The sequence below is a fragment of the Pelodiscus sinensis genome, chromosome 22, assembly GCF_052426305.1.
Source record: "Pelodiscus sinensis isolate ZL-2025 chromosome 22, ASM5242630v1, whole genome shotgun sequence".
Classification (NCBI taxonomy): Eukaryota; Metazoa; Chordata; order Testudines; family Trionychidae; genus Pelodiscus; species Pelodiscus sinensis.
The window spans coordinates 672,287-697,815 of record NC_143073.1 but is presented as its reverse complement, the minus strand read 5'-3'; the positions used below and the strand labels follow the sequence as shown (position 1 = coordinate 697,815).

At 55.5% G+C, this 25,529-nt stretch overlaps 1 protein-coding gene across 1 annotated transcript; it reads left to right on the top strand.

Annotated features, from left to right (window-relative positions):
• Window positions 1–4,827: 4,827 nt before the first annotated feature.
• On the top strand, window positions 4,828–25,014 carry LOC102459675 (uncharacterized). Its single transcript, XM_075908318.2, has 2 exons — window positions 4,828–4,965; window positions 20,539–25,014. Exons 1-2 carry the CDS (start codon window positions 4,828–4,830, stop codon window positions 25,009–25,011), a joined length of 4,611 nt encoding a protein of 1,536 aa, XP_075764433.2. The 3' UTR covers window positions 25,012–25,014.
• Window positions 25,015–25,529: the final 515 nt, after the last annotated feature.

The window sequence follows — 25,529 nt, the reverse complement described above, 5'->3', positions numbered from 1 at the left end:
ACTCTGACGTTCTAATGTGTGAAATCAGTGCTTCTTGCACAAGAACTCTGACGTTCTAATGTGTGAAATCAGTGCTTCTTGCACAAGAACTCTGACGTTCTAATGTGTGAAATCAGTGCTTCTTGCACAAGAACTCTGACGTTCCAATGTGTGAAATCAGTGCTTCTTGCACAAGAACACTGACGTTCTAATGTGTGAAATCAGTGCTTCTTGCACAAGAACACTGACGTTTTAATGTGTGAAATCAGTGCTTCTTGCACAAGAACACTGACGTTCTAATGTGTGAAATCAGTGCTTCTTGCACAAGAACACTGACGTTCCAATGTGTGAAATCAGTGCTTCTTGCACAAGAACACTGACGTTCTAATGTGTGAAATCAGTGCTTCTTGCACAAGAACACTGACGTTCTAATGTGTGAAATCAGTGCTTCTTGCACAAGAATACTGACGTTCTAATGTGTGAAATCAGTGCTTCTTGCACAAGAACACTGACGTTCTAATGTGTGAAATCAGTGCTTCTTGCACAAGAACACTGACGTTCCAATGTGTGAAATCAGTGCTTCTTGCACAAGAACACTGACGTTCCAATGTGTGAAATCAGTGCTTCTTGCACAAGAACACTGACGTTCTAATGTGTGAAATCAGTGCTTCTTGCACAAGAACACTGACGTTCTAATGTGTGAAATCAGTGCTTCTTGCACAAGAACACTGACGTTCTAATGTGTGAAATCAGTGCTTCTTGCACAAGAACACTGACGTTCCAATGTGTGAAATCAGTGCTTCTTGCACAAGAACACTGACGTTCTAATGTGTGAAATCAGTGCTTCTTGCACAAGAACACTGACGTTCTAATGTGTGAAATCAGTGCTTCTTGCACAAGAACACTGACGTTCCAATGTGTGAAATCAGTGCTTCTTGCACAAGAACTCTGACGTTCCAATGTGTGAAATCAGTGCTTCTTGCACAAGAACACTGACATTCCGATGTGTGAAATCAGTGCTTCTTGCACAAGAACACGGACGTTCCAATGTGTGAAATCACTGCTTCTTGCACAAGAACTCTGACGTTCCAATGTGTGAAATCAGTGCTTCTTGCACAAGAATACTGACGTTCTAATGTGTGAAATCAGTGCTTCTTGCACAAGAACACTGACGTTCTAATGTGTGAAATCAGTGCTTCTTGCACAAGAACACTGACGTTCCAATGTGTGAAATCAGTGCTTCTTGCACAAGAACACTGACGTTCCAATGTGTGAAATCAGTGCTTCTTGCACAAGAACACTGACGTTCTAATGTGTGAAATCAGTGCTTCTTGCACAAGAACACTGACGTTCTAATGTGTGAAATCAGTGCTTCTTGCACAAGAACACTGACGTTCTAATGTGTGAAATCAGTGCTTCTTGCACAAGAACACTGACGTTCCAATGTGTGAAATCAGTGCTTCTTGCACAAGAACACTGACGTTCTAATGTGTGAAATCAGTGCTTCTTGCACAAGAACACTGACGTTCTAATGTGTGAAATCAGTGCTTCTTGCACAAGAACACTGACGTTCCAATGTGTGAAATCAGTGCTTCTTGCACAAGAACTCTGACGTTCCAATGTGTGAAATCAGTGCTTCTTGCACAAGAACACTGACATTCCGATGTGTGAAATCAGTGCTTCTTGCACAAGAACACGGACGTTCCAATGTGTGAAATCACTGCTTCTTGCACAAGAACTCTGACGTTCCAATGTGTGAAATCAGTGCTTCTTGCACAAGAACACTGACGTTCTAATGTGTGAAATCAGTGCTTCTTGCACAAGAACACTGACGTTCTAATGTGTGAAATCAGTGCTTCTTGCACAAGAACTCTGACGTTCCAATGTGTGAAATCAGTGCTTCTTGCACAAGAACACTGACGTTCCAATGTGTGAAATCAGTACTTCTTGCACAAGAACACTGACGTTCCAATGTGTGAAACCAGTGCTTCTTGCACAAGAACTCTGACGTTCTAATGTGTGAAATCAGTGCTTCTTGCACAAGAACACTGACGTTCCAATGTGTGAAATCAGTGCTTCTTGCACAAGAACACTGACGTTCCAATGTGTGAAATCAGTGCTTCTTGCACAAGAACACTGACGTTCTAATGTGTGAAATCAGTGCTTCTTGCACAAGAACACTGACGTTCTAATGTGTGAAATCAGTGCTTCTTGCACAAGAACACTGACGTTCCAATGTGTGAAATCAGTGCTTCTTGCACAAGAACACTGACGTTCTAATGTGTGAAATCAGTGCTTCTTGCACAAGAACACTGACATTCCAATGTGTGAAATCAGTGCTTCTTGCACAAGAACACTGACGTTCTAATGTGTGAAATCAGTGCTTCTTGCACAAGAACACTGACGTTCTAATGTGTGAAATCAGTGCTTCTTGCACAAGAACACTGACGTTCTAATGTGTGAAATCAGTGCTTCTTGCACAAGAACACTGACGTTCTAATGTACGCAATCAGTGCTTCTTGCACAAGAACTCTGACGTTCCAATGTACGAAATCAGTGCTTCTTGCACAAGAACTCTGACGTTCTAATGTGTGAAATCAGTGCTTCTTGCACAAGAACTCTGACATTTTACTGTGTGAAATCAGTGCTTCTTGCACAAGAACTCTGACGTTCTAATGTGTGAAATCAGTGCTTCTTGCACAAGAACACTGACGTTCTAATGTGTGAAATCAGTGCTTCTTGCACAAGAACTCTGACGTTCTAATGTACGAAATCAGTGCTTCTTGCACAAGAACTATGACGCTCCCGCTCAGGAATAAGCCCTTTTGCGCAACTGTTCTTGCACAAGAGGCCAGTGTAGACAGGCAACATGAATTTCTTGCACAAGAGAACGTCCACACTGGCACGGATGCTTTTGCGCAGAAGCACATCTCTTGCACAAATGCACATGCCAGTGTAGACGCTCTCTTGCACAAATACTTTAACGCAAAAACTCTTGTTAAAAGTATTTGCACAAAATCTCGCCAATATAGACGTAGCCCATGAGGGTGTCAAACCATGAGCTGGGGGGCCAGGCGGAGAGAACTGGGCGTGTTTAAGTGGGAGAAGGGCAGACTGGGGGGGGGGCCCGATAACAGGCTTCAGATCTGTAAAACCAGCAGATGTACCTGGTGTTTCTTGGGGCTCTGACTCAATTTTTTTTTTAATGTGACTTTTAATAAGTTACTTTTTATTTTGTGTTTCTTTTAAAAAAGACTTTACTAAAAAAATCAATGGACAATGTGAACCAATGTTTTAAATGGCTATTCCATCAAGCGCGTTTTTCCTTCATCCCTCCAAACGCTAACCATTCGCTCTGTTGTAACAAGAACCGGCTATAGGCAATCTGATTTCCAACAACATTTTCTTCTAGTTTGCAAACCTTGAACATTGATTTAGCTTTGCCCAAACAGAGCAGAGCTCCAAATGGCTCCATTTTACCTCTTTTCTGTAAGGTTCATTGAGGAGCAATCCTATTCCAGGTCCCACTGATTTTCTGGCTCGTGGTGTTTCCTTTTCCTCCAACAGTCACTTCTGAGGACTGCGCTTGATTTGGTGATTCTGTCCCTTTTCTCTTCGGTTTTACGAGAAGCAATCCCATGCCAGGTGCATTGTGGTCTCCTGGCTCACACTTTTGTGATGCTTTAAGTTGTGAGAAGAGGGTGGTCCTAGCTCTTGCCGTTTGGGAGGAGTTCTTGATCAGACAGTCTCTAAAATATACAGAATAGTGATAGAAATGGAGCCGTGTTAGTCTGGGGTAGCTGAAGCAAAATGCAGGACAATGTAGCACTTTAAAGACTAACAAGATGGTTTATTAGCTGATGAGCTTTCGTGGGCCAGACCCACGAATGGCCACGCCCCCTGGCGCCCAGCAACCCCAAATGGTTGGGGACCACTGTTATAGAGCAACGTCTGTGGGCAAAACCGCACGTCCCAGAAGCAGAGATCGGGGTCAGGACTCCTGCATTCTAGCCCCAGTGCTGCTATTGACTCGCTCTGGGGAAAGCCCTTTCCCTTCTTGGGCCTCCTTGTCCCATCTGTGAAATGGGGCCGTGGGAGGGGCAGCTGGCTGCTCCCAAGGCTTGGGCGGAGCCTCACAGCGGCCCAGCTATCCCAGGGCATTTGGAGTGGGGTTGCCCGGCTACTCCGGTTCCTGCAGGGACCGCACAGCTGCCCCATGTCTCCAGGGGCCAAGTGGGGCTGAGCCCCCCACCTGTTCCAGGGGCTGGGGTTGCTTAGCACTGAGGTGCCCACAAATGGGGGTGCTGGGCTGCCTGGATGATCGGGGGGGGAGCTGGGTTTCTGGGCACTCTGGGAGCTGCGGGGAGGGACCAGGGTTGCAGGCGCAGTGGGAGCCAGCAGGGGGATGGGGCTGCCCAGCTGCTCGGGGAGAGGGGGAGGGGAGCTGGGTTGCCCAGCACTCTGGGGGCCGGGTGGGGCAGGGAGCTGTCTGGCACTGGGGGGATGTGCTAGCCTTGGCCAGGGCCAGAAGCCGTGCTGGGGAGGGGTCAATGGGCATGGAAGGGGTGGGGCTTGCACCAAAGGGGCGGAGCTAAAGCTTGCCTCCCCACGCCAGCCACTTACCCAGTGCCCATGCGGTCCTGGCATGGGCACCTGAAGCCAGGGGGCGTGGTCGTATCTCGCGGTGACGCCGGGAGAACAGTGCCCCTTAACTGCGCACGGCAGGCCCGATCCAAACCCCACTGCTGTGTGGGAATCCTCCCCGTCTGCCCAGAGGGGCACCCCGGGAAAACAGAACTTGTGCTCAGGGCTGCTCTTCCCTTCCAGGCTTGCTCGGATCCCCGGAAGATGCCTCAGCTCCTGGACAGCATTTCCACCATCATCAGCATCTTCTGCACGCAGGGGGAGAAGGACGAGGGCTGCTCCACCGTCAGCTGCAGAGAGATGAAACGGTTCCTGCAGAGGGAGTTTGCCGACGTCACCCTGGTGAGCCCTGCGGACGGGGCGCCTTCGAGGCCTGGCCGTGAGCTGAGCGTAGCACTCGTGGGTCCAGAGGCAGGGTCGGGGGCTGCTGATCACAGCAACCCGCATGGGACGGCCCTTGTCCTGAGGGGAGGCTGGTGGCTGTGCCACACAGTTAAATTCCCTCGTCGTCTCTTCCAAAGGGGGCGCTTGCTGCCGCAGGCGCACGTAGAAATATGCAACCGATTTGAGGTGCCAATCAAGGCACGAGGGCCTCTAACTCCATAAATGCAGGGCAAGAAGAGAAACATGCTCCAAGGGGCACCGAGAGTCCGTCTGGCAGGTGCAAATGTTGCCCGTGCAAGTTGCACCCACACAAGCTGTTTCGAGAATGATATTTTTCATTCCACCATCTGTGTCACACTTAGGGTATGTCTACACTACCACCCTAGTTCGAACTAGGCAGTGTAGACATACCCTACGATCCTTGTGTGAAGGGTTGGGCGGAACCCAACATTTCAGTTCCCTGAAAAGTGTTGAGGTTTCTACCCATTTCCATCCCTCTGTGGCATAAAACCAAGACCTGTGAGAAAAAATAGTGACCGAATTAGCCAGAGACACCACGTGCCAGAACAGCCTCTAGCCGTAGGGACTCCAGGTTCCAATTCACATTCCACCAGATGCAGAACAGGGATTTGAACCTGGGTCTCGCCGGTCCCCAAATGAGCCCGCCCTTGGGCTTACAGGTCATTGCAGGGGTGGGTCTCTGTCAGGTTCGGAGCAGAAATTCCACCCAAGAAAGCATCCAGCAACACTGGCAAGTGTCTGAAAAGTTGCAGTTTGGCTTAAAAAGGAAACTGCCCACCCCTCACCCTGCAAACGTTGACATTTTACCAAGCAGCTTTGCTCCTACACAAAGCAGCTGGATTCCCTTGTGTAAGGAACAAAGAACCACCGACCAGGTTATCCGTTCCGCTCTCACACCCAGTAACACCGACCGGGTTATCCGTTCCCCTCTCACACCCAGTAACACTGACCGGGTTATCCGTTCCCCTCTCACACCCACTAACACCGACCGGGTTATCCGTTCCCCTCTCACACCCACTAACACCGACCGGGTTATCCGTTCCCCTCTCACACCCACTAACACCGACCGGGTTATCCGTTCCGCTCTCACACCCAGTAACACCGACCGGGTTATCCGTTCCGCTCTCACACCCCGTAACACCGACCGGGTTATCCGTTCCCCTCTCACACCCACTAACACCGACCGGGTTATCCGTTCCCCTCTCACACCCAGTAACACCGACCGGGTTATCCGTTCCCCTCTCACACCCAGTAACACCGACCGGGTTATCCGTTCCGCTCTCACACCCAGTAACACCGACCGGGTTATCCGTTCCGCTCTCACACCCACTAACACCGACCGGGTTATCCGTTCCCCTCTCACACCCACTAACACCGACCGGGTTATCCGTTCCCCTCTCACACCCAGTAACACTGACCGGGTTATCCGTTCCCCTCTCACACCCACTAACACCGACCGGGTTATCCGTTCCCCTCTCACACCCACTAACACCGACCGGGTTATCCGTTCCCCTCTCACACCCAGTAACACCGACCGGGTTATCCGTTCTGCTCTCACACCCACTAACACCGACCGGGTTATCCGTTCCCCTCTCACACCCACTAACACCGACCGGGTTATCCGTTCCCCTCTCACACCCACTAACACCGACCGGGTTATCCGTTCCGCTCTCACACCCACTAACACCGACCGGGTTATCCGTTCCCCTCTCACACCCACTAACACCGACCGGGTTATCCGTTCCCCTCTCACACCCACTAACACCGACCGGGTTATCCGTTCCGCTCTCACACCCACTAACACCGACCGGGTTATCCGTTCCCCTCTCACACCCCGTAACACCGACCGGGTTATCCGTTCCGCTCTCACACCCACTAACACCGACCGGGTTATCCGTTCCGCTCTCACACCCAGTAACACCGACCGGGTTATCCGTTCCCCTCTCACACCCAGTAACACCGACCGGGTTATCCGTTCCGCTCTCACACCCAGTAACACCGACCGGGTTATCCGTTCCCCTCTCACACCCACTAACACCGACCGGGTTATCCGTTCCTCTCTCACACCCAGTAACACCGACCGGGTTATCCGTTCCTCTCTCACACCCACTAACACCGACCGGGTTATCCGTTCCCCTCTCACACCCACTAACACCGACCGGGTTATCCGTTCCCCTCTCACACCCACTAACACCGACCGGGTTATCCGTTCCGCTCTCACACCCAGTAACACCGACCGGGTTATCCGTTCCCCTCTCACACCCAGTAACACCGACCGGGTTATCCGTTCCCCTCTCACACCCACTAACACTGACCAGGTTATCCGTTCCCCTCTCACACCCACTAACACCGACCGGGTTATCCGTTCCCCTCTCACACCCAGTAACACCGACCGGGTTATCCGTTCCCCTCTCACACCCACTAACACCGACCGGGTTATCCGTTCCGCTCTCACACCCACTAACAATGACCGGGTTATCCGTTCCCCTCTCACACCCACTAACACCGACCGGGTTATCCGTTCCCCTCTCACACCCAGTAACACCGACCGGGTTATCCGTTTCGCTCTCACACCCACTAACACCGACCGGGTTATCCGTTCCGCTCTCACACCCAGTAACACCGACCGGGTTATCCGTTTCGCTCTCACACCCACTAACACCGACCGGGTTATCCGTTCCGCTCTCACACCCAGTAACACCGACCGGGTTATCCGTTCCCCTCTCACACCCAGTAACACCGACCGGGTTATCCGTTTCGCTCTCACACCCACTAACACCGACCGGGTTATCCGTTCCCCTCTCACACCCAGTAACACCGACCGGGTTATCCGTTCCGCTCTCACACCCAGTAACACCGACCGGGTTATCCGTTCCCCTCTCACACCCAGTAACACCGACCGGGTTATCCGTTCCGCTCTCACACCCAGTAACACCGACCGGGTTATCCGTTTCGCTCTCACACCCAGTAACACCGACCGGGTTATCCGTTCCCCTCTCACACCCACTAACACCGACCGGGTTATCCGTTCCCCTCTCACACCCACTAACAATGACCGGGTTATCCGTTCCGCTCTCACACCCAGTAACACCGCCCGGGTTATCCGTTCCCCTCTCACACCCAGTAACACCGCCCGGGTTATCCGTTCCCCTCTCACACCCACTAACACCGACCGGGTTATCCGTTCCGCTCTCACACCCAGTAACACCGACCGGGTTATCCGTTTCGCTCTCACACACACTAACACCGACCGGGTTATCCGTTCCGCTCTCACACCCAGTAACACCGACCGGGTTATCCGTTTCGCTCTCACACCCAGTAACACCGACCGGGTTATCCGTTCCCCTCTCACACCCACTAACACCGACCGGGTTATCCGTTCCGCTCTCACACCCACTAACAATGACCGGGTTATCCATTCCCCTCTCACACCCCGTAACACCGACCGGGTTATCCATTCTTCTCTCACACCCAGTAACACCGACCGGGTTATCCGTTCCCCTCTCACACCCAGTAACACCGACCGGGTTATCCGTTCCGCTCTCACACCCACTAACAATGACCGGGTTATCCGTTCCCCTCTCACACCCAGTAACACCGACCGGGTTATCCGTTTCGCTCTCACACCCCGTAACACCGACCGGGTTATCCGTTCCCCTCTCACACCCAGTAACACCGACCGGGTTATCCGTTCCGCTCTCACACCCAGTAACACCGACCGGGTTATCCGTTCCCCTCTCACACCCAGTAACACCGACCGGGTTATCCGTTCCCCTCTCACACCCAGTAACACCGACCGGGTTATCCGTTTCGCTCTCACACCCCGTAACACCGACCGGGTTATCCGTTCCCCTCTCACACCCAGTAACACCGACCGGGTTATCCGTTTCGCTCTCACACCCAGTAACACCGACCGGGTTATCCGTTTCGCTCTCACACCCCGTAACACCGACCGGGTTATCCGTTCCGCTCTCACACCCAGTAACACCGACCGGGTTATCCGTTCCCCTCTCACACCCAGTAACACCGACCGGGTTATCCGTTCCCCTCTCACACCCAGTAACACCGACCGGGTTATCCGTTCCACTCTCACACCCAGTAACACCGACCGGGTTATCCGTTTCGCTCTCACACCCCGTAACACCGACCGGGTTATCCGTTCCCCTCTCACACCCAGTAACACCGACCGGGTTATCCGTTCCGCTCTCACACCCAGTAACACCGACCGGGTTATCCGTTCCCCTCTCACACCCAGTAACACCGACCGGGTTATCCGTTCCCCTCTCACACCCACTAACACCGACCGGGTTATCCGTTCCGCTCTCACACCCACTAACACCGACCGGGTTATCCGTTCCCCTCTCACACCCAGTAACACCGACCGGGTTATCCGTTCCGCTCTCACACCCAGTAACACCGACCGGGTTATCCGTTCCCCTCTCACACCCACTAACACCGACCGGGTTATCCGTTCCTCTCTCACACCCAGTAACACCGACCGGGTTATCCGTTCCGCTCTCACACCCAGTAACACCGACCGGGTTATCCGTTCCCCTCTCACACCCAGTAACACCGACCGGGTTATCCGTTCCGCTCTCACACCCAGTAACACCGACCGGGTTATCCGTTCTTCTCTCACACCCAGTAACACTGACCGGGTTATCCGTTCCCCTCTCACACCCACTAACACCGACCGGGTTATCCGTTCTTCTCTCACACCCACTAACACCGACCGGGTTATCCGTTCCCCTCTCACACCCAGTAACACCGACCGGGTTATCCGTTCCCCTCTCACACCCACTAACACCGACCGGGTTATCCGTTCCGCTCTCACACCCACTAACAATGACCGGGTTATCCGTTCCCCTCTCACACCCACTAACACCGACCGGGTTATCCGTTCCCCTCTCACACCCAGTAACACCGACCGGGTTATCCGTTTCGCTCTCACACCCACTAACACCGACCGGGTTATCCGTTCCGCTCTCACACCCAGTAACACCGACCGGGTTATCCGTTTCGCTCTCACACCCACTAACACCGACCGGGTTATCCGTTCCGCTCTCACACCCAGTAACACCGACCGGGTTATCCGTTCCCCTCTCACACCCAGTAACACCGACCGGGTTATCCGTTTCGCTCTCACACCCACTAACACCGACCGGGTTATCCGTTCCCCTCTCACACCCAGTAACACCGACCGGGTTATCCGTTCCGCTCTCACACCCAGTAACACCGACCGGGTTATCCGTTCCCCTCTCACACCCAGTAACACCGACCGGGTTATCCGTTCCGCTCTCACACCCAGTAACACCGACCGGGTTATCCGTTTCGCTCTCACACCCAGTAACACCGACCGGGTTATCCGTTCCCCTCTCACACCCACTAACACCGACCGGGTTATCCGTTCCCCTCTCACACCCACTAACAATGACCGGGTTATCCGTTCCGCTCTCACACCCAGTAACACCGACCGGGTTATCCGTTCCCCTCTCACACCCAGTAACACCGCCCGGGTTATCCGTTCCCCTCTCACACCCACTAACACCGACCGGGTTATCCGTTCCGCTCTCACACCCAGTAACACCGACCGGGTTATCCGTTTCGCTCTCACACCCACTAACACCGACCGGGTTATCCGTTCCGCTCTCACACCCAGTAACACCGACCGGGTTATCCGTTTCGCTCTCACACCCAGTAACACCGACCGGGTTATCCGTTCCCCTCTCACACCCACTAACACCGACCGGGTTATCCGTTCCGCTCTCACACCCACTAACAATGACCGGGTTATCCATTCCCCTCTCACACCCCGTAACACCGACCGGGTTATCCATTCTTCTCTCACACCCAGTAACACCGACCGGGTTATCCGTTCCCCTCTCACACCCAGTAACACCGACCGGGTTATCCGTTCCGCTCTCACACCCACTAACAATGACCGGGTTATCCGTTCCCCTCTCACACCCAGTAACACCGACCGGGTTATCCGTTTCGCTCTCACACCCCGTAACACCGACCGGGTTATCCGTTCCCCTCTCACACCCAGTAACACCGACCGGGTTATCCGTTCCGCTCTCACACCCAGTAACACCGACCGGGTTATCCGTTCCCCTCTCACACCCAGTAACACCGACCGGGTTATCCGTTCCCCTCTCACACCCAGTAACACCGACCGGGTTATCCGTTTCGCTCTCACACCCCGTAACACCGACCGGGTTATCCGTTCCCCTCTCACACCCAGTAACACCGACCGGGTTATCCGTTTCGCTCTCACACCCAGTAACACCGACCGGGTTATCCGTTTCGCTCTCACACCCCGTAACACCGACCGGGTTATCCGTTCCGCTCTCACACCCAGTAACACCGACCGGGTTATCCGTTCCCCTCTCACACCCAGTAACACCGACCGGGTTATCCGTTCCCCTCTCACACCCAGTAACACCGACCGGGTTATCCGTTCCACTCTCACACCCAGTAACACCGACCGGGTTATCCGTTTCGCTCTCACACCCCGTAACACCGACCGGGTTATCCGTTCCCCTCTCACACCCAGTAACACCGACCGGGTTATCCGTTCCGCTCTCACACCCAGTAACACCGACCGGGTTATCCGTTCCCCTCTCACACCCAGTAACACCGACCGGGTTATCCGTTCCCCTCTCACACCCAGTAACACCGACCGGGTTATCCGTTTCGCTCTCACACCCCGTAACACCGACCGGGTTATCCGTTCCCCTCTCACACCCAGTAACACCGACCGGGTTATCCGTTTCGCTCTCACACCCCGTAACACCGACCGGGTTATCCGTTCCGCTCTCACACCCCGTAACACCGACCGGGTTATCCGTTCCGCTCTCACACCCAGTAACACCGACCGGGTTATCCGTTCCCCTCTCACACCCCGTAACACCGACCGGGTTATCCGTTCCGCTCTCACACCCAGTAACACCGACCGGGTTATCCGTTCCCCTCTCACACCCAGTAACACCGACCGGGTTATCCGTTCCCCTCTCACACCCCGTAACACCGACCGGGTTATCCGTTCCCCTCTCACACCCAGTAACACCGACCGGGTTATCCGTTCCCCTCTCACACCCCGTAACACCGACCGGGTTATCCGTTCCGCTCTCACACCCAGTAACACCGACCGGGTTATCCGTTCCGCTCTCACACCCAGTAACACCGACCGGGTTATCCGTTCCGCTCTCACACCCAGTAACACCGACCGGGTTATCCGTTCCCCTCTCACACCCAGTAACACCGACCGGGTTATCCGTTTCGCTCTCACACCCCGTAACACCGACCGGGTTATCCGTTCCGCTCTCACACCCCGTAACACCGACCGGGTTATCCGTTCCCCTCTCACACCCCGTAACACCGACCGGGTTATCCGTTCCGCTCTCACACCCAGTAACACCGACCGGGTTATCCGTTTCGCTCTCACACCCCGTAACACCGACCGGGTTATCCGTTCCGCTCTCACACCCAGTAACACCGACCGGGTTATCCGTTCCCCTCTCACACCCCGTAACACCGACCGGGTTATCCGTTCCGCTCTCACACCCAGTAACACCGACCGGGTTATCCGTTTCGCTCTCACACCCCGTAACACCGACCGGGTTATCCGTTCCGCTCTCACACCCAGTAACACCGACCGGGTTATCCGTTCCGCTCTCACACCCACTAACACCGACCGGGTTATCCGTTCCGCTCTCACACCCAGTAACACCGACCGGGTTATCCGTTCCGCTCTCACACCCAGTAACACCGACCGGGTTATCCGTTCCCCTCTCACACCCACTAACACCGACCGGGTTATCCGTTCCCCTCTCACACCCACTAACACCGACCGGGTTATCCGTTCCACTCTCACACCCAGTAACACCGACCGGGTTATCCGTTCCGCTCTCACACCCAGTAACACCGACCGGGTTATCCGTTTCGCTCTCACACCCCGTAACACCGACCGGGTTATCCGTTCCCCTCTCACACCCACTAACACCGACCGGGTTATCCGTTCCGCTCTCACACCCAGTAACACCGACCGGGTTATCCCTTCCACTCTCACACCCAGTAACACCGACCGGGTTATCCCTTCCACTCTCAAACCCAGTAACACCGACCGGGTTATCCGTTCCGCTCTCACACCCACTAACAATGACCGGGTTATCCGTTCCCCTCTCACACCCAGTAACACCGACCGGGTTATCCGTTTCGCTCTCACACCCCGTAACACCGACCGGGTTATCCGTTCCCCTCTCACACCCAGTAACACCGACCGGGTTATCCGTTCCGCTCTCACACCCAGTAACACCGACCGGGTTATCCGTTCCCCTCTCACACCCAGTAACACCGACCGGGTTATCCGTTCCCCTCTCACACCCAGTAACACCGACCGGGTTATCCGTTTCGCTCTCACACCCCGTAACACCGACCGGGTTATCCGTTCCGCTCTCACACCCCGTAACACCGACCGGGTTATCCGTTCCGCTCTCACACCCAGTAACACCGACAGGATTATCCGTTCCGCTCTCACACCCAGTAACACCGACCGGGTTATCCGTTTCGCTCTCACACCCAGTAACACCGACCGGGTTATCCGTTCCGCTCTCACACCCAGTAACACCGACCGGGTTATCCGTTCCGCTCTCACACCCACTAACACCGACCGGGTTATCCGTTCCGCTCTCACACCCAGTAACACCGACCGGGTTATCCGTTCCGCTCTCACACCCAGTAACACCGACCGGGTTATCCGTTCCCCTCTCACACCCACTAACACCGACCGGGTTATCCGTTCCCCTCTCACACCCACTAACACCGACCGGGTTATCCGTTCCACTCTCACACCCAGTAACACCGACCGGGTTATCCGTTCCGCTCTCACACCCAGTAACACCGACCGGGTTATCCGTTTCGCTCTCACACCCCGTAACACCGACCGGGTTATCCGTTCCCCTCTCACACCCACTAACACCGACCGGGTTATCCGTTCCGCTCTCACACCCAGTAACACCGACCGGGTTATCCGTTCCGCTCTCACACCCACTAACAATGACCGGGTTATCCGTTCCCCTCTCACACCCAGTAACACCGACCGGATTATCCGTTCCGCTCTCACACCCAGTAACACCGACCGGGTTATCCGTTCCCCTCTCACACCCACTAACACCGACAGGATTATCCGTTCCGCTCTCACACCCAGTAACACCGACCGGGTTATCCCTTCCACTCTCACACCCAGTAACACCGACCGGGTTATCCGTTCCGCTCTCACACCCACTAACAATGACCGGGTTATCCGTTCCCCTCTCACACCCAGTAACACCGACCGGATTATCCGTTCCGCTCTCACACCCAGTAACACCGACCGGGTTATCCGTTCCCCTCTCACACCCACTAACACCGACAGGATTATCCGTTCCCCTCTCACACCCAGTAACACCGACCGGGTTATCCGTTCCCCTCTCACACCCACTAACACCGACCGGGTTATCCGTTCCACTCTCACACCCAGTAACACCGACCGGGTTATCCGTTCCCCTCTCACACCCAGTAACACCGACCGGGTTATCCGTTCCGCTCTCACACCCACTAACACCGACCGGGTTATCCGTTCCGCTCTCACACCCAGTAACACAGACCGGGTTATCCGTTCCCCTCTCACACCCAGTAACACCGACCGGGTTATCCGTTCCGCTCTCACACCCAGTAACACAGACCGGGTTATCCGTTCCCCTCTCACACCCACTAACACCGACCGGGTTATCCGTTCCGCTCTCACACCCACTAACAATGACCGGGTTATCCGTTCCCCTCTCACACCCCGTAACACCGACCGGGTTATCCGTTCCCCTCTCACACCCACTAACACCGACCGGATTATCCGTTCCCCTCTCACACCCACTAACACCGACCGGATTATCCGTTCCGCTCTCACACCCAGTAACACTGACCGGGTTATCCGTTCCCCTCTCACACCCAGTAACACCGACAGGATTATCCGTTCCGCTCTCACACCCAGTAACACTGACCGGGTTATCCGTTCCCCTCTCACACCCACTAACACCGACCGGGTTATCCGTTCCCCTCTCACACCCACTAACACCGACAGGATTATCCGTTCCGCTCTCACACCCAGTAACACCGACCGGGTTATCCGTTCCCCTCTCACACCCACTAACACCGACAGGATTATCCGTTCCGCTCTCACACCCAGTAACACCGACCGGGTTATCCGTTTCGCTCTCACACCCCGTAACACCGACCGGGTTATCCGTTCCCCTCTCACACCCAGTAACACCGACCGGGTTATCCGTTCCGCTCTCACACCCAGTAACACCGACCGGGTTATCCGTTCCGCTCTCACACCCACTAACAATGACCGGGTTATCCGTTCCCCTCTCACACCCAGTAACACCGACCGGATTATCCGTTCCGCTCTCACACCCAGTAACACCGACCGGGTTATCCGTTCCCCTCTCACACCCACTAACACCGACAGGATTATCCGTTCCGCTCTCACACCCAGTAACACCGACCGGGTTATCCCTTCCACTCTCACACCCAGTAACACCGACCGGGTTATCCGTTCCGCTCTCACACCCACTAACAATGACCGGGTTATCCGTTCCCCTCTCACACCCAGTAACACCGACCGGATTATCCGTTCCGCTCTCACACCCAGTAACACCGACCGGGTTATCCGTTCCCCTCTCACACCCACTAACACCGACAGGATTATCCGTTCCCCTCTCACACCCAGTAACACCGACCGGGTTATCCGTTCCCCTCTCACACCCACTAACACCGACCGGGTTATCCGTTCCACTCTCACACCCAGTAACACCGACCGGGTTATCCGTTCCCCTCTCACACCCAGTAACACCGACCGGGTTATCCGTTCCGCTCTCACACCCACTAACACCGACCGGGTTATCCGTTCCCCTCTCACACCCAGTAACACCGACCGGGTTATCCGTTCCCCTCTCACACCCACTAACACCGACCGGGTTATCCGTTCCGCTCTCACACCCACTAACAATGACCGGGTTATCCGTTCCCCTCTCACACCCCGTAACACCGACCGGGTTATCCGTTCCCCTCTCACACCCACTAACACCGACCGGATTATCCGTTCCCCTCTCACACCCACTAACACCGACCGGATTATCCGTTCCGCTCTCACACCCAGTAACACTGACCGGGTTATCCGTTCCCCTCTCACACCCAGTAACACCGACAGGATTATCCGTTCCGCTCTCACACCCAGTAACACTGACCGGGTTATCCGTTCCCCTCTCACACCCACTAACACCGACAGGATTATCCGTTCCGCTCTCACACCCAGTAACACCGACCGGGTTATCCGTTCCCCTCTCACACCCAGTAACACCGACAGGATTATCCGTTCCCCTCTCACACCCAGTAACACCGACCGGGTTATCCGTTCCGCTCTCACACCCAGTAACACCGACCGGGTTATCCGTTCCCCTCTCACACCCACTAACACCGACAGGATTATCCGTTCCGCTCTCACACCCAGTAACACCGACCGGGTTATCCGTTCCCCTCTCACACCCACTAACACCGACAGGATTATCCGTTCCGCTCTCACACCCAGTAACACCGACCGGGTTATCCATTCCCCTCTCACACCCACTAACACCGACCGGATTATCCGTTCCCCTCTCACACCCACTAACACCGACCGGATTATCCGTTCCCCTCTCACACCCAGTAACACCGACCGGGTTATCCGTTCCGCTCTCACACCCAGTAACACCGACCGGGTTATCCGTTCCCCTCTCACACCCACTAACACCGACCGGATTATCCGTTCCCCTCTCACACCCACTAACACCGACCGGATTATCCGTTCCCCTCTCACACCCAGTAACACCGCCCGGGTTATCCGTTCCGCTCTCACACCCAGTAACACTGACCGGGTTATCCGTTCCCCTCTCACACCCAGTAACACCGACCGGGTTATCCGTTCCGCTCTCACACCCACTAACACCGACCGGGTTATCCGTTCCGCTCTCACACTCACTAACACCGACCGGGTTATCCGTTCCACTCTCACACCCACTAACACCGACCGGGTTATCCGTTCCGCTCTCACACCCAGTAACACCGACCGGGTTATCCGTTCCGCTCTCACACTCACTAACACCGACCGGGTTATCCGTTCCGCTCTCACACCCAGTAACACCGACCGGGTTATCCGTTCCGCTCTCACACCCACTAACACCGACCGGGTTATCCGTTCCGCTCTCACACTCACTAACACCGACCGGGTTATCCGTTCCGCTCTCACACCCAGTAACACCGACCGGGTTATCCGTTCCCCTCTCACACCCACTAACACCGACCGGGTTATCCGTTCCGCTCTCACACCCAGTAACACCGACCGGGTTATCCGTTCCCCTCTCACACCCACTAACACCGACCGGGTTATCCGTTCCGCTCTCACACCCACTAACACTGACCGGGTTATCCGTTCCGCTCTCACACCCAGTAACACCGACCGGGTTATTCGTTCCGCTCTCACACCCAGTAACACCGACCGGGTTATCCGTTCCCCTCTCACACCCACTAACACCGACCGGGTTATCCGTTCCGCTCTCACACCCAGTAACACCGACCGGGTTATCCGTTCCACTCTCACACCCAGTAACACCGACCGGGTTATCCGTTCCCCTCTCACACCCAGTAACACCGACCGGGTTATCCGTTCCACTCTCACACCCAGTAACACCGACCGGGTTATCCGTTCCACTCTCACACCCAGTAACACCGCCCGGGTTATCCGTTCCGCTCTCACACCCAGTAACACTGACCGGGTTATCCGTTCCCCTCTCACACCCAGTAACACCGACCGGGTTATCCGTTCCGCTCTCACACCCACTAACACCGACCGGGTTATCCGTTCCGCTCTCACACTCACTAACACCGACCGGGTTATCCGTTCCGCTCTCACACCCAGTAACACCGACCGGGTTATCCGTTCCGCTCTCACACCCAGTAACACCGACCGGGTTATCCGTTCCGCTCTCACACTCACTAACACCGACCGGGTTATCCGTTCCGCTCTCACACCCAGTAACACCGACCGGGTTATCCGTTCCCCTCTCACACCCACTAACACCGACTGGGTCATCCGTTCCGCTCTCACACTCACTAACACCGACCGGGTTATCCGTTCCGCTCTCACACCCAGTAACACCGACCGGGTTATCCGTTCCCCTCTCACACCCACTAACACCGACCGGGTTATCCATTCCGCTCTCACACTCACTAACACCGACCGGGTTATCCGTTCCGCTCTCACACCCAGTAACACCGACCGGGTTATCCGTTCCACTCTCACACCCACTAACACTGACCGGGTTATCCATTCTTCTCTCACACCCAGTAACACTGACCGGGTTATCCGTTCCGCTCTCACACCCAGTAACACTGACCGGGTTATCCGTTCCGCTCTCACACCCACTAACACCGACCGGGTTATCCGTTCTTCTCTCACACCCAGTAACACTGACCGGGTTATCCGTTCTTCTCTCACACCCAGTAACACTGACCGGGTTATCCGTTCCGCTCTCACACCCAGTAACACTGACCGGGTTATCCGTTCCGCTCTCACACCCCGTAACACCGACCAGGTTATCCGTTCCGCTCTCACACCCAGTAACACCGACCGGGTTATTCGTTCCGCTCTCACACCCAGTAACACCGACCGGGTTATCCGTTCCGCTCTCACACCCAGTAACACCGACCGGGTTATTCGTTCCGCTCTCACACCCAGTAACACCGACCGGGTTATTCGTTCCGCTCTCACACCCCGTAACACCGACCGGGTTATCCGTTCTTCTCTCACACCCAGTAACACCGACCGGGTTATCCGTTCCCCTCTCACACCCACTAACACCGACCGGATTATCCGTTCCCCTCTCACACCCAGTAACACCGCCCGGGTTATCCGTTCCACTCTCACACCCAGTAACACCGACAGGATTATCCGTTCTTCTCTCACACCCAGTAACACCGCCCGGGTTATCCGTTCCCCTCTCACACCCAGTAACACCGACCGGGTTATCCGTTCTTCTCTCACACCCAGTAACACCGCCCGGGTTATTCGTTCCGCTCTCACACCCAGTAACACCAACCGGGTTATCCGTTCCACTCTCACACCCAGTAACACCGACCGGGTTATCCGTTCCCCTCTCACACCCAGTAACACCGACCGGGTTATCCGTTCCACTCTCACACCCAGTAACACCGACCGGGTTATCCGTTCCACTCTCACACCCAGTAACACCGCCCGGGTTATCCGTTCCGCTCTCACACCCAGTAACACCGACCGGGTTATCCGTTCCGCTCTCACACCCAGTAACACCGACCGGGTTATCCGTTCCGCTCTCACACCCAGTAACACCGACCGGGTTATCCGTTCCCCTCTCACACCCAGTAACACCGGGTTATCCATTCTGCTCTCATGTGCAGTAACACCAGCCAAGTTATCCGTTCCTCTCTCAAACACCATGGCTGCGTCTAGACTGGCATGATTTTGTGCAAATACTTTTAACAGAAAAGTTTTTCCATTACAAGTATTTGCACAAGAGAGCGTCTATACTGGCATGTGCCTTTGCGCAAAAGATTTGCTTTTGCGCAAAAGCATCCGTGCCAGTGTAGAATATTTGCACAAGAGGGCTTATCCCTGAGTGGGAGTGTCGGAGTATTTGCGCAAGAACCACTGATTTTGCACATTACAAAGTCAGTGCTCTTGTGCAAATACTCATGGCCAGTGTAGACAGGCGGCAACATCTTGCCCAAAAGTGGCCGCTTTTGCACAAAATCATGCCAGTCTAGATGCAGCCTATAGCTTGTGCAGCGTGAGAGATTCGGCCTGAAAGGGACGGATGAATCCACATCCTCTGGATTCCTACGTCGGCTGTGGAGGGTCATCCGGGGCTGGACGAACACTGACCATGAAGCTGAAAGAAGCGGGGGAGGGGACCTTGATGTCCCAGGGAGAGAAGTGGAGGGAAGAAGTGGGGTTGAGGTGGGATTCTCCTCCAGGGACGGGTGACCGACAATAAACTCCAGGGGAGGAGCTGGTGTCTCTCGAAGGGGAGGGAACCTGCCAGTCGGTGGGCTGGCAGCCAGGGATGACTGACGGGATGGAGTGCAGAGGGCTGGCATGCGGGAGCTGGTGAGAAGGGAAGAAGCTGTGGGGAGCCGTTACACTGGGCCTTTGTGCGGCCACTCAGGAGAGACTCCAGTCCCACCCAGCTGATTAGCAGAACAGCTTGTTTCTCCTAGTGGTGCACATCCATACATGCCTCGGTGCACAAACAATTTATTCCACACAAGGACGGAAAAGGTCAGAGGGAACAGGGTGGGGAGGTGGATGTAGGGAGACTGTGGCCCATCTGCCTTTGCATGTGTAGCTGGGACGGGCCAGCAAGATAAATACCAATTCCCCTGGTGTGGGTTTTCCTGCAGACCCCCTATGATCCTCCGACCATAGAGGCAGTTCTGCAACTCCTGGATCATGACGAGGACGGGGCTGTCGATTTCAATGAATTCCTGCTGCTGGTGTTCAGAGTGGCAAAGGTTTGTTACTGGTACCTGCAGCCAAAACAACGTCTCCCCCCAAGAGCAGAGAAGGAAATGAGTGGGAAGCAGGGCCCAGCGCCCAAAGCAGGAAGAGCCAAGGGGAGTTGCGAGCAGCCATGTGAGAAGGGAGGCTACGAAATGCCTGAGCCTGAAGCCAGAGAGACGGAAAAAAGCCACTGGCAGCCACATGAGACGGAGCCACGCAGGGACCAGGGGGGTCGTCACAAAATACATGAGCCTAAACCTAGAGAAAATTCCAGAAGCCACCATCAACGAGGTGAACCGGAGCTGCGAGGGGATGAAAGCTGGAGCTATGAACCATGTGAGCCTGAACCAAGGGAGGCAGAGACACGCCGCCATCAGCCACGTGAGTCTGAGCCACGAGGGGATGAGAGAAGCTGCTGTGAGCCATTTGAGTATGAACCTAAGCCATCTGAGCATCCACATGAACCGGAGCCACGAGGGGCTGAAAGCTGGTGCTATGAACCACATGAGCCTGAACCAATGGAGGAAGAGAGATACCGCCATCAGCCACGTGAGCCTAAGCCACAAGGGGATGAGAGACGCTGCCATGAAATACGTGTATCTGAAGAGAGAGAGAATGACAGAAGGCACCATCAGCCACGTGAATCTGAACCACAAGGGGCTGAGAGGAGCTGGGCTGGAGCATGTGAGCCTGAAGCAAGAGAGGAAGAGAGACACCACCCTCAGCCACGACAGCCTGAGATACAAAAGGATGAGTGGCGCCACTATGGGATACGTGACCACGAGAGACGGGAGGTAGACAGGAGGCAGCAGCATCCGCATGATCCTGAATGGCGAGGTGATGACAGAAGCTCCCATCAGCCACGTGAGCCTGAGCCACAAGGTTATGAGAGGAGACGCTCTGAGCAAGAACCAATCGAGGGTGGTAAGAGTCACTACTGGCCCAGAGAACAGAAACCACGAGGTGGTGCGAAGACCCACTATCAGCCAAGTAGACCTGAGCAGCGAAGGGATGAGAGGCATGGTTATGAAAGGTGTGATCGAGAAGCTAGGAGGGAAGAAAGCCGTCATCAGCCACGTGAGCCTGAACTACGAGGGGCTGAGAGACACCACTACGAAACAGACGCTGCTGAACTGAGAGAGAACGACGGAACTTCCCATCAGTCCCATGAAACTCAACCACGAGAGGATGAGACACGCCTCTATGACAGACACATATTGCAACGTAGAAACCGTGACGAACACTGTCCCCAGCGACGGGAATCTGGAACACGAGAAGACAAAATGAGTCATTCGGAAAGACATGCACCTAAATCACAAGGGGCAAAGAGGCGCCACCATCAACCAAATTCCCCAGAACACCAAGGGGATGACAGATATTCTCATGAAAGATGTGAGACTGAGTACAGAAGGAATGACAAACGACACAATCAACCAGGGCAGCCTAAGCTGCGAAGGGATGAGAGAAGTCACTATCAGTCATGGGAACCTGAACTGAGAGTGGATAAGTGGAGTTGCCGTCAGCCACGTGAGCCTGAACCCAGAGAGGATGACAAGAGCCACCGTCAGCCTTGTGACCCTGAACCTAGAGAGGGAGAGAGGAGCTGCCATCAGCCACGTCCCAGAGAGGACAAGAGGAGCCTCCATCTGCCACGTGAGCCGGAATCCAGAGAGGATGGTAGTAGCCCACGGCAGCCATGGCAGCCTGAACCCAGAGAAGATGACAAGAGCCACCGTCAGCCTTGTGACCCTGAACCTAGAGAGGGTGAGAGGAGCTGCCGTCAGACACATCCCAGAAAGGACAAGAGGAGCCTCCATCTGCCACGTGAGCCTGAATCCAGAGAGGAAGAGAGGCGCCACCAGCCAAGTGAGTTTGAACCTAGAGAGGCTGAGCAGAGCCTCCATCAGCCACATGAGCTGGAACCCAAAGGGGAAGAAAGGAGCCACCGTCAGCCACATGAGCCTGAACCTAGAGGGGAAAAGAGGAGTCTCCATCAGCCACGGGAACCTGAACCCAAAGGAGAAGAGAAAACCCGCCATCAGCCACATGAGCCAGAAACAATAGAGAAAGAGAGGAGCCTCCATAAACCACACGAGCCTGAACTCAGAGAAGAAGAGCAGAGCTACCGACAGCCACTTGAGCCTGAACCCAGAGGGGAAGAGAGGCGCCACCGTCAGCCACAAGAGCTTGAACCCAGAGAGGAAGAGAGGCACCACCAGCCACGTGAGCTTGAACCTAGAGAAGAAGAGCGGAGCTACCGACAGCCTCTTGACCCTGAACCTAGGGAGGAAGAGCGGAGCCTCCATCGGACACATGAGCCTGAACTCAGAGGGGAAGAGAGGAGCCACCAGCCACATGAGTTTGAACCGAGAGAGGATGAGCAGAGCCTCCATCAGCCACGTGAGCCGGAACCCAAAGGAGAACAGAGGAGCCACTGTCAGCCACATGAGCCTGAACCTAGAGAGGAAGAGCAGAGCCTCCATCAGCCACGGGAACCTGAACCCAGAGGGGAAGAGAGGAGCCACCGTCAGCCACATGAGCCAGAAACAACCGAGAAAGAGAGGAGCCTCCATAAGCCACACGAGCCTGAACTCAGAGAAGAGCGGAGCTACCGACAGCCTCTTGACCCTGAACCTAGGGAGGAAGAGCAGAGCCTCCATCGGCCACATGAGCCTGAACTCAGAGGGGAAGAGAGGCGCCACCGGCCACGTGACTTTGAACATAGAGAGGATGAGCAGAGCCTCCATCAGCCACGTGAGCCGGAACCCAGAGGGGAAGAGAAGAGCCTCCATCAGCCACGTGAGCCAGAAACAACCGAGAAAGAGAGGAGCCTCCATAAGCCACATGAGCCTGAACTCAGAGAGGAAGAGCGGAGCTACCAACAGCCTCTTGAGACGGAACCCAGAGGAGAAGAGCAGAGCCACCATCAGCCAGTTGACCCTGAACCTAGAAAGGACGAGCAGAGCCACCATCAGCCACTTGACCCTGAACCTAGAAAGGACGAGCAGAGCCACCATCAGCCACTTGACCCTGAACCTAGAAAGGACGAGCAGAGCCACCATCAGCCACTTGACCCTGAACCTAGAAAGGACGAGCAGAGCCACCATCAGCCACTTGACCCTGAACCTAGAAAGGACGAGCAGAGCCACCATCAGCCACTTGACCCTGAACCTAGAAAGGACGAGCAGAGCCACCATCAGCCACTTGACCCTGAACCTAGAAAGGACGAGCAGAGCCACCATCAGCCACTTGACCCTGAACCTAGAAAGGACGAGCAGAGCCACCATCAGCCACTTGACCCTGAACCTAGAAAGGACGAGCAGAGCCACCATCAGCCACTTGACCCTGAACCTAGAAAGGACGAGCAGAGCCACCATCAGCCACTTGACCCTGAACCTAGAAAGGACGAGCAGAGCCACCATCAGCCACTTGACCCTGAACCTAGAAAGGACGAGCAGAGCTTCCATCAGCCACATGAGCTGGAACCTAAGGAGGGAGAGAGAAGTCACCAGCAGCCAAATAAGCCTGAACCCAGAGAGGAAGAGAGCAGCCACCGTCAGCCACGTGAGCCTGAACCTCGAGAGGAACAGAGGCGCTGCCATCAGCCACCTGAGCCTGAAGCTGGGGTGGAAGAGGTGAGCCAGCAGCAGCCAGGGAGTCATGAGCCAGAGCAGGAGAAGGGGCATTTGCCTCTGTGGAGGGAGCCTGAAGCGCGGGAGGATGTGGGGACCCAGCGTGATGCTGACGCCCCAGGGGACTACACGAGATGCCCTGCCATGCCCAAGCCTTCGCCCACTGGAGAGGTGGGCATCCCACTTCAGCCTTGGGACGGCTCCCTAGCGGGAGGTGAGGGCAGCCGCCAGGCGGCCACAGACTCTGAGCGTAGGGAGGACAGCCAGCCTCAGCTCCGTGAACCAGAACACAGGGAGGAAGATGGGATCCTCAGGGAGACACCAGAGTCTGAGCCGCGAGCAGCGACGGGGAGCCAGCACCAGCCATGTGACCTGGAAGGACAACGGGAAGGGAGCCGTCCTCAGCGGCCACCAGGAGGCGACAGGAGCTGCCTCCCGCTGGACACTGAGCCTCCACAAGCCGACAGGAGCCTTCCTTGTCCAAAGGAGCCTCAGGAACACGCAAGCAAGAGGAGCAGCCCTCAGGCCAGCGAGCTTCAGCCGTGGCTGGGAGAGGCGCCCCAAGAAGGCGAGTGGAGCCAGAGCCACCCTGAGTCTGCAAGCTCCGAGGAGGAGCCGGATGAGACAGGTGCAGAGGACGCCAAAGCCTGCCTGCCCTGCAGCCCACTCTATGTCTACCTGCTGGAGCAGACCGTGGAGAAGCAGCTTTACCTCGCACCACCGCACCAGGAATGGCCATAGCGTGGAACCTGCAGCGCTGCCCGCTTTCTCCGGTGGACAGAGTGTGGAACCTGCAGCGGTGCGCGCTTTCTCCGGTGGACAGAGCGTGGAACCTGCAGCGGTGAGCGCTTTCTCCGGCGGACAGAGCGTGGAACCTGCAGCGGTGCCCGCTTTCTCCGGTGGACAGAGCGTGGAACCTGCAGCGGTGCCCGCTTTCTCCGGTGGACAGAGTGTGGAACCTGCAGCGCTGCCCGCTTTCTCCGGTGGACAGAGCGTGGAACCTGCAGCGCTGCCCGCTTTCTCCAGCGGACAGAGCGTGGAACCTGCAGCGGTGCGCGCTTTCTCCGGCGGACAGAGCGTGGAACCTGCAGCGGTGCCCGCTTTCTCCGGTGGACAGAGCGTGGAACCTGCAGCGCTGCCCGCTTTCTCCAGCGGACAGAGCATGGAACCTGCAGCGGTGCGCGCTTTCTCCGGTGGACAGAGCGTGGAACCTGCAGCGGTGCCCGCTTTCTCCGGTGGACAGAGCGTGGAACCTGCAG

Excerpts from the sequence above, each read along its gene's own strand:
- LOC102459675 (XM_075908318.2), top strand. The coding sequence starts at position 4,828 with ATGCCTCAGCTCCTGGACAGCATTTCCACCATCATCAGCATCTTCTGC. Across the intron at positions 4,966-20,538 it reads AGTTTGCCGACGTCACCCTG|ACCCCCTATGATCCTCCGAC; the intron begins GTGAGCCCTGCG and ends GTTTTCCTGCAG.